The sequence below is a fragment of the Montipora capricornis genome, chromosome 4 (assembly GCF_036669925.1).
Source record: "Montipora capricornis isolate CH-2021 chromosome 4, ASM3666992v2, whole genome shotgun sequence".
Lineage (NCBI taxonomy): Eukaryota > Metazoa > Cnidaria > Anthozoa > Scleractinia > Acroporidae > Montipora > Montipora capricornis.
This window is the reverse complement of record NC_090886.1, coordinates 40,832,764-40,842,763: the sequence shown is the minus strand read 5'-3', so window position 1 is coordinate 40,842,763 and position 10,000 is coordinate 40,832,764. Positions and strand designations below refer to the sequence as shown.

General features: G+C 40.6%; 1 protein-coding gene across 3 annotated transcripts in view; it reads left to right on the top strand.

The window, feature by feature from the left end:
* Window positions 1-7,752, top strand: part of LOC138046949 (oxysterol-binding protein 1-like) — a 24,838-nt gene extending 17,086 nt beyond the window's left edge. For all 3 annotated transcript variants that reach the window (XM_068893579.1, XM_068893580.1, XM_068893581.1), the window contains 5 exons: window positions 680-925; window positions 1,034-1,255; window positions 2,046-2,141; window positions 5,328-5,524; window positions 6,337-7,752. In XM_068893579.1, the coding sequence (XP_068749680.1) occupies window positions 680-925; window positions 1,034-1,255; window positions 2,046-2,141; window positions 5,328-5,524; window positions 6,337-6,703 (1,128 nt within the window). In that variant the 3' untranslated portion in view covers window positions 6,704-7,752. The remainder of the gene's footprint in view (window positions 1-679; window positions 926-1,033; window positions 1,256-2,045; window positions 2,142-5,327; window positions 5,525-6,336) is intronic.
* The last annotated feature ends 2,248 nt before the right edge of the window (window positions 7,753-10,000 follow it).

Sequence of the window (10,000 nt, the reverse complement as noted above, 5' to 3'; positions counted from 1 at the left end):
CAGCAACGCTCTGAGAGTTTTTGTCCCTGACCTTAAATTTCCATTTTTTTAACACCAGATCAGTCCTTACATACAAAGGTTGGTCTATCGTTTTTTGCTATACGGACCCCCCAGTCAGCAAAATATTAGTTTTGAAGACTTGCAATGTCATTTTTGGGGTTTTCCAGAAATTCTCAGTCTAAGAACTTCTACTAATAATTAACCATTATACCCGTAACCCGCAAGGGCTACTGGTCAATCCGCTCCCCATGAGGTGAAGCCGAATGGGTTATTGTCCTGTGGCCCTTGAGGGCGAAGGGTCTAATTGTTTTAGTATCACCCAACTAGTCGGACAGAAAAGGCAATAATAAAGTTAGTAAATGCAAGTTGAAGAAATATTTATTTGGGAGTAAAACGAAAGGAAGCGCCATGCTCCTTGAGGACTATTACTCATAGTCCTCTAGTAGTGAAGCCAGTTAAAACGCAGGATTTGCATTAGTCCACTAGTTGAGTGATATTAATTGCACATGGTCCTTCTTTATAGCTATAATAATGACATCGGATTTTTTTTGTCCTACAAGGACAGCAAAGCTGTTCCGTTAAAACTTTTCCATTAAGACAGATAGAGGTTGATGGTTGGTAGCAAGGTGGCTTTCAGGTCACCATAGGTACAAAACTAACCCTGTTTTCATACTTACAGGTCAATTTTAATGAGCCCATTTCTATGCTCCAAAGGCTTACAGAGGAATTAGAATATGCACATCTTTTGGATAAGGCGGCTGCCTGTGAGTCGTCCACTGAACAAATGAGCTATGTCGCAGCATTTACAGTCTCCTCGTACTCTACAACAGCCTCAAGGGTAGGCAAGCCATTCAACCCGTTGCTTGGTGAAACATTTGAATTTGACAGGACAGAAGATTTAGGATGGCGATCACTTGCTGAGCAGGTGAGAGTACCAGATGAAATAGACTTGTCTTAAGTAGAAATTTATCCCTCTGAAATGAATGGAGTAAATTAAACTGCTTTTGTGGTGACTTCTTCTTTTTAACCACAGGTCAGTCATCATCCACCTGCATCAGCCCTTCATGCTGAGCATAAGGACTGGATCTTCTGGCAGGAATTCACTCTCACCAGCAAATTCCGTGGCAAGTATCTTCAAGTCATTCCACATGGCACAGCGCATCTCAAGTTCACCAAGACAGGAAATCATTACTCGTGGAAGAAAGTCACAACTACAATTCACAATATCATAGTTGGAAAACTCTGGATTGATCAGGTTTGTACAGGAAAGGCGATCTTTACAAAGATACGTGTTTGGGTAGTCTGTGTTGTAAGGTTGCGCTGAGGAGGAGAACTCCAGAAAAGAAGGGGTAGTTGAGGAAAAGAGTCGGAGGGGAAGGTGGTGGAACAAGATTGAGAGGTAAACTGAGGGAAGAGGCACACGTAACAGGGACAAGGGTGATGTAAGTGAAGAGTGGGAAGGGAAGGTGGTGGAAAAAGAGCGAGAGGTGAACTGAGGGAAACGGCACAGATACCATGGCCAAGGGAGGATGCCTAAGGGACAGAGAAGTGCCCAAGAATAAAAGAAACGGAACTTAAAGAAAGCACAGCATGGATTCCCAAAGGGTTAGACAACGTGCAGTCTCTGTTTTGCTCTAAAATCGTTGAAATGCATGTGTACTTTCAACTTTCAAAATGGCTGAAGCGGTGGGTCGCAAATACTGTGGTCGTTGGTATGAAATCATTGGAGTCTCTAATCAACGCCCGCAGTATTTGCAACCCGCAGCTTCAGCCATTTTCCAGTTTGTTTTAACGATTTTAGAGCAAAAGAGAGACTGCTTGCAGTCTACCAAAAGGTACATGTAAGAAAGGACCTTTGACAGAGAGGAAATCCCACTTTTGGGGAAGGGGCACAAGGAAAGGTCATGACTTTCAGTGGAAAGGCAAAAGCAAAGAGAGAGCTAAGGTGAATGAAAAGAAACATGTTGTTTACTACTGCGAACTTTAAGACAGAGGTTTGTCGTGAAAAATGTGCACTTACAAATTTCACTTTGATTTTCATCTAGTCTGGTGAGATGGACATTGAAAACCATACTACAAAAGATGTTTGCCACCTCAAGTATGATGCTTATAACTATTTTGGAAGAGACACACCCAGAAAGGTATGAAGAATCATAAATAACAGTGTGGAAAAGGCTAATAAGTTACATTTAAATATGTTGCCTTTGTTTTAGTATATTTTACAAGCATTGACTGAAAACTTAGTTCTCTCTTTTACATGTAACTAATTGATCCCTGAACCGCCCCCACCCCCCCCCCCCCCACCCCATTGACCAGTAAAATCGTCTGGCGTTGGACTGAGTAAAATCTCCCTCCTAGGAGTCAATTGTTTGAGGAGGCTAAAGGGTTTAGAGCGGTTTTCAATTGATAACTTCACTCAGTGATTGGTTCAAATTTCTCGCGCCAAGTTTTCCAACCAATCAGAAGTGAAACCAAAACCAATCGTAGCCCGCGCGTGCACATTTTCCCGCGCTTTGATTCGGCTACATGTAATTACTTCGAGTTTTGATTGGTTCACTGGATTGTCTCCGTCCTTTTTGATTGGCCAAAGTAATTACTTTGGTTTTGGTTTTACGACACTCAATTGAAACTCGCTCTAGGGCAGAGAGTGTATGCAAGTCACACACGAAGTAATCAAGCTGCTTGTGTCAGCTGATAAATCAAAGGGAATGACCCAAAATTAGAATGTGACATAAAAAAACACAAAAACCAAAAATAAACTTTGTTAGATGTGGTGAGCAATATCTCGAAATTTAGCAACGTGACCAGCCCTTATTTTTTTTGTATGCAAGTACGCAGGGTTTTCGTTTGAGGCCGGAGGCCGGACGTTTCGTTCGGGGAGGGCCAGTATTTGAGGGGTCTGTTTGATTTTTTTGTTTTTTTGCTTGCTTTTAAAGAGAATTTGAGTGAACTCCAGTTTTGCCTGGGAAACTGATTCTTGGGTTCCAGAAAAACACTGGAAATAGCGTTTCTGATTGTTCTATTTTTAAAATGACCCATGACCCAGACCCCTTAAACCCTGGCCAAACGAGAGCGAGAGTTGACGAGAGTTGAAACTCTTGCTCTCGTTTGGCCAGGAACTCTCATCGGCTCGCGGCCACTTTCATTGATTCTCGAGAGGTCTCATCGAATTTAAACCTGCTCAAAATTTTCATGAGAGTTGGTGAGAGTTTTCTCTCGCTTGGCGGCGCACGAGAGTTTGAGCGAGAGTTTTGCGGTCAGTAGTGGCTGTTTTTTTCCAGCGAGCTCAGATGAAAAGGGAAAAAAATATGGCGTCGGATTCGGGGATCAAGGACAACGCCAAGGGTGAACATACCGGCTGGCTTGTCGTCACATTTACGTCAGAAAGGGTTTTCGCAGGGTGGTTCCCAGGCTCTCTGTTTTGTTTGCGCGTGAAAATCTCGACAACTCTCGCTCTCGTTTGGCCAACTCTCGATCGACTCTCATCAACTCTCGCTCTCGTTTGGCCAAGGACTTAAGTCGCACGTTCCTTCGGCGCTTGCAAGGCACCCTGCTGCACCAGAAAATTTCACGTCCGGTGCTTTGAGAAATATGTCCGCTACTTTACAAAATATTTGACAATAAAAATCTGCGATAAAATATTATAAAACAACATGGCACGACGTTTCGACGTTTCCAGAACGTCATTATCAAGTAAAAATGAAGTAATGAAATAGAGTATATATATAAAGTGAAGATATGAATAAATTAAAAGGCATTAAAAGTTAAACAAAGAGTTTGGCCCTAATGGAGTCGCTCTGGGTATTTAAATTGGGTCTTATTGTTCTTATGTATAACATTTCATAAACGAGACAATCCCATTTCGTGCTACATTTTTTAAGCATTCTGAACTGGCTCTCATTGAGTAAGTCAACGTTCCCATGGGCATCTCTCAGATGGCGACCAATGGCAGAATATCGATGATCAGCAATGCGTTGAAACAGATGGCGCGTCGTATATCCGACGTAATTTGAATCACACAAATCACATTTAAAGCAATAAACAACGCTATGCTGATTTACGATACGTGGCTTGATTTCTTTAAGCTTTAGATCCTGCTGGTGTAGATTGGCTGTACATCAATGCCGATTTTTGAACTAAAAAGCTTAAAGGATCTTAAAGGATCTAAAGCTTAAAGAAATCAAGCCACGTATCGTAAATCAGCATAGCGTTGTTTATTGCTTTAAATGTGATTTGTGTGATTCAAATTACGTCGGATATACGACGCGCCATCTGTTTCAACGCATTGCTGATCATCGATATTCTGCCATTGGTCGCCATCTGAGAGATGCCCATGGGAACGTTGACTTACTCAATGAGAGCCAGTTCAGAATGCTTAAAAAATGTAGCACGAAATGGGATTGTCTCGTTTATGAAATGTTATACATAAGAACAATAAGACCCAATTTAAATACCCAGAGCGACTCCATTAGGGCCAAACTCTTTGTTTAACTTTTAATGCCTTTTAATTTATTCATATCTTCACTTTATATATATACTCTATTTCATTACTTCATTTTTACTTGATAATGACGTTCTGGAAACGTCGAAACGTCGTGACATGTTGTTTTATAATATTTTATCGCAGATTTTTATTGTCAAATGTTTTACCAAATCTTTACTTACTTTACAAAACTGTTGAAAACCCTGAGTAAGATGTATCTTGAAGAAAATTTGAAAAAATAACTATCAAGTATTACTAAGTGAATTTTTTTTGTCTTCCAACAGTGTTTTCATAACTTTTCCTTTTACCATGTAGAAAATAATGGGACTTTTGTAATTTGGCAAAAAATAAGAGTTAACCGAATAAGTTTAGAGGGGTTTTAGCAGTGCTTTACTGTTACCATGGCAACGGTTATGGCCTTTCGTTCATTTGTTAAAAGATGTCTGGCAATAGTTTTTTTACGAATATCGAAACATTAACCCTACTGATAGGACCGACAGTGTTTTATTTTTGTTATACATTTGAAACCCTTTATTACCTGTTGATTACCCAACTTGTGACCCTCCTTGCTCTCACCTGTATGTTGTGCCTGCATTGCCTAACATGACGAGCAATCGTGTTCCATTCAGTTAATATGGGTGGTTATTGACCTTTTTTCTTTTCTTATATTATTATTTTGCATTGCTTCAACTACCAGAACAAAACTTTCTGTCCTCGTGCTTGCTCAAAAAGACATCTACCAATGGTTTTTCTTTTCTGTGTCTTGGTTATGGAGGCTTCGACCACGATTGTTTCAAAGGTCACAAAATATTTCTCTCCTCTTGCTATGCTTTAATTTTGTTAGGTAACGGGCGTAATCACAGATCATCACAAGGTTGTCAGATATGTTATTTCGGGAACATGGGATAACAAGATTGATGGAGCTAAAGTAGTTTACACCAGACCTTCCTCTTCAGCTGTCAAACAACCACCATCTACCCCTCACAAGAGCCAGGCACAGACCATGCCACCAGTAACACTCTGGACGACAAATCCGCCACTGTAAGCTTGATTATACTTTCATTATAACAGTATGGTGTCGTATTTCTATACTTGAAAATTGGCCTGTGAATAGAAATGTACCTTGACCACGACAACAGAGTTTTGTCCTCAAGTAGTGAGTGGGAGATATGTTACGCTAAAATGAGTCCTGCAGGGCTGTTTCTAATGATCTTCTTGTTAACGGGAAAGCGAAGAACGTAGGTGTGGAAATTATTGACTTTGTGATATTTACTCTCGTTTCCACGCTTAAAGTAGGCGGGTATAAAACATGGTATGAACGGGGAAAAATTCCCCGTGCCTTAATTGCAGCTCTGGGCCTTAGGCTGCTAAGTACGTGCGTATAGCCATCACTTACCGCGTAACAAAGTAGCGTAAGGCCTCGTTGGTGCTTATCCTCACTTCCTTTACAATTCGTCAGAAAGTAGGTTGACAAGAACTGTGGTCTCTTACTGTGATGGGACAGATTTGATTAATCAAAAAGAGACATCAGTCATTGAGTAAAGAGCTTAGAGGGTGCTTTCCATTACATCTCATCAATCTATCAGAGACCAGTTTAACTTACTACGAGAAATGCAACTGCAAACAAACGGTTCCACAGCATTGATTGATATGGTGTATAAACATCGTCAGAGCGAATGACGAAGGGCTAACGCTCGAAATGTCAGCTTTCGAATTTGCAAAAGGTGGTTAGTTTACAAGCGTCCTTTCCGTCTCCGACTGTCAAAGTGAATGTAGCCTTTTTGATGAATCTGACGATGATGAGGCATATATCCCACCGTGTCTAATTGCTTTTGTGAAATGATTCCTTATAGGCCTGGCTGCGAGAAGATGTATAACTTCGCCGAGTTTGCCCTTGCTTTGAACCAACCAGACGAAACCGTGGCCCCGACTGATTCGCGGAGAAGACCCGATCAGCGTCTAATGGAAAACTGCTCGTGGGATGAAGCTAACCAAGAAAAACAAAAGCTGGAGGAGTTGCAAAGAACGAGAAGACGAAAACGCGAAATTGAAGCCGCAGAAGCACAGAAGGAGGGCAAAGTTTACGAAGGATACCAACCTTGTTGGTTTGAGAATGTGTCAGATGAAGTGACTAAATCGAATTTACACGTTTACAAGGGAGGCTATTGGGAAGCAAAGGAAACAAAAGACTGGAGCTTGTGTCCAGAGATTTTTAGTTAGAATTTTAACTTCAGCCGCTCAATATGGCGGGAATAGAGTTCCTACGACTGCTCCTATTGATCTCAAACCCAACATGTCGATCGTAACAATGATCGGTCGCCATTGACCAAAATGCGGGATCACTAGCTATACGTTTAGATGAAGAACGGCAAGGGTGTGTTCGATTCATCCTGTTCCGGAATAAGAATACTTGGATTAATGATTTGAAATGGTTTGTCTGGCGTTTTGAAGCAACAAGGATAATAAAGAGATGTTTAAAATAAGATTTAGCAGGTGTTTGACAATTTTAATGTGAATCTCCGTAAAAACGAAGGATTTCCATGTACATTCCTATTCCGGAATATTCCGGAATACTTAACTCGAACGCACCCTAAATTTACAAATGTCTTTCCCGTTCTACAAGTCGAGGTGATAGTCTTTTGCAGTGCTGATTTGTATCTAGAAGTACGTCTCAAGTGACTGAATATGCCTGCAGCCTCTCTCTCTTTTTTCGGCGATGGGGGTGTTGGAGCAGAATCCTTGTTATGATATCGAGACCCGAATTTTTTTCATGCTTTATTCCAAGTCATAACCAGCGTACACTGAAAGGCAAATCAGGGTTTAAACTTGGAGGATTTATAAATTTAGAACAGGTGAACATTTGAATGAGAATCCTAAATATATAGTTAAAACCTGCTGCATTTGGCCGGGAGCATCTTTGTAGTATTGAGAGCTAGTAACCATTTTGTTGTTGGGGGGTGGGGGAGGTGAGTGGGACGGATTTGTCGGTTTCCCTGACGAAACCGCCAGCTATGCATTCATGCACCTTTATCACGAACGCTCAACGAGACAGTGGAAAATTATCTTTGTGGAGTTGCTTTCCAGTTTTGAGTTATTTGACGGTTGGGTGATGTATGGAGATAACGAGATAAGAGACTTAAAAAGGATGATACGATTTACTAAAGAATTGTTATCATAAATATTTGGTATCGAATTAAAGGTCTATTAGGAAGAGTCAGTGCCATTACTTGCATTTAATCTTGCAATAAATAAAGCGACAGAAATTTGAATAATTTTTCATAAGTCTATTGTGTAAGTGCTTGCGAGCTGAGCTGGGCTATCCGAGTCAGTTGTTATTGGCCATTTCCACTTTATTATGAAGTATATTCACCTTATTTAATGGTTAAAACATATAATACGCGTGGATATTTTGTGAGATGCGTAGTATTTTTTGCGAGCCCCGAAGGGACACTGTCTCAGAACACTAGTAGATACATTAATTTCATCGAGCCTTGCTGACAACTGAGTGGCTCCATAGCTGCTCAATAGACCTAATTCACGATGGCCACCATGTTGGATTTGCTATTATCATGTGAATTTGCTACACACTTCTGAGGGGGCAAACAACATAAGTTCGAGAGGTTATAACGAACATCTTAGCCACATAGATGATTTGTTTCACGTTCACTGAATGTTTATCACCTAAGTAGTAAAATAGATTGATTTCAAAAGTTATTTCAACTTTTTTTAAGTGAAAAATGAGCAGATAACGAAACTCAAAGTGTCAAAGGCAATCAAAAGATATAAAATTATTATAAAAGGTATTTAATTCTAAATTCTAAAATGTATTTTTAGCAATGTTATTTCAGTATTTCGACGAGCCGATTTTCCACTATTTGCCTTTTTTCCAATGTTTGCCCCCCGCATAACACATGGCTAATTTGCATGACAATTTGAAAACCAACATGGCGGCTATGGTGAACGAGGCCTATTGGAAGAGCATTCCACCGTCATCGCAGAGGTCATGGATTCCAATCCCGTTGAAGCAACCTGAATATTTCAGGTGTCTATACGAAACAATTGCCCAAAAGAAACTGTATGAATCATGGAATAACTTGCTGAGCAAACGCTTAGGTGGCGCTCTATCGAGGCCCTTATTAAATCTGCGAAATAACATTCCTTCTTCAGAAAGCGGCTTGGCGAAGACATAGCTGCAAGAAAGAAATTGCATAAACGAGGATTTGCACCATAAGCATAAAAACTGATCTTGATTGAAAAGATCGCGGTCAAACCACTGTTCCTCACTGGTGCCTCCGCTCTTTTGTATAAACTCTCCTTAGAGTTTTCATTTCTTTCGTTGTGAACTGGACTTAAGCGCGCCTTCTTCCATGTTAAGTGTAACCGACTTAATGAAAACAACGTAATGATAAAAAAATGAAGCTCACTGAAAGGACAACACCCAAACGCATTATTTCAGAATTTTATATAATCGGGCGAAAGGGTTTTATTGTATGGGTGTTTTCACTGTTAACGGCACAAAAAAAAACCTGGTGTCTATTCGCAATTGAAAACGGTAAGACCATTTGCAAGGTGAACCGGCGCATACAATGGACTGTTTATTTCATGGTATTCTGTGGAGTACGGGGAAAATTTATGATATTTCTCTATATACAACCAGCCTTAAGGCGAGTTATTTACAAACAACTTTTATACAAATCGGGCAACATAAATTTCAAGTGAAATGATATTCACCGGTATTTCCATAGAAAACCATTGAATAACCATATCCTGTAAATTTTACACATTCAGCCAAAAATCACGCTTACCAAGGCCTGAGATCAAGACGCCTACATTTCAATTCTTCCCCAGGTTTAAAGTACAAGTCACTCGTTACAAAACCGTTACTAATGCTAAACTTAAGCCGAAGGTTATTAGCCAATTTAAATGTTTTGGGTTGCTTTAGAGGTAAAACCGGCAATGACCTGTAACGAGTCTCCTGTGGAATATGACCTGTGATTTAAACTTGCCGTCAGTTCTCTTCGTGGTACGGAGCTTGTGAAATGAAGTCCGAAAACTTCTTAGTGTCCTCTTCAGTCCTATTTTGTGTTCTTAGGTCCTTCTGTGCTCCTGTAAATGCCATAATATTTCCTTCTGAGAGAAAAGAAATGTTGTTTGAACTGATTGAACTGGACGACGAAGGCATTTTTTTCGACAAACGTGCAAACGTGTTGTCTGTTTCCCGCTCGTTCCCCAGCCAATTTCAGGATCGCCTTTCTCGGTGAATTTTCGAAAGATGAAGATGAAATTCGGCGAAGGTATGGTGACATCCCTAGCCGATCGGGTCCAGCTTTAACAAGACGAGTTCACCGGCCGGCGGCTTGGTGTTACCTGCCTTGTCATTTTTCTTCACTCTCGAATCGGCGGTCGACAAAAATCTCGCAAAATGACGCCTAAAACAGGTCGGAACGACCAAAAAGACATAACAAAGGACTCAGTTGACGCAATGTTTGAGCTTTCATTGATCTTGACGCTCCATGA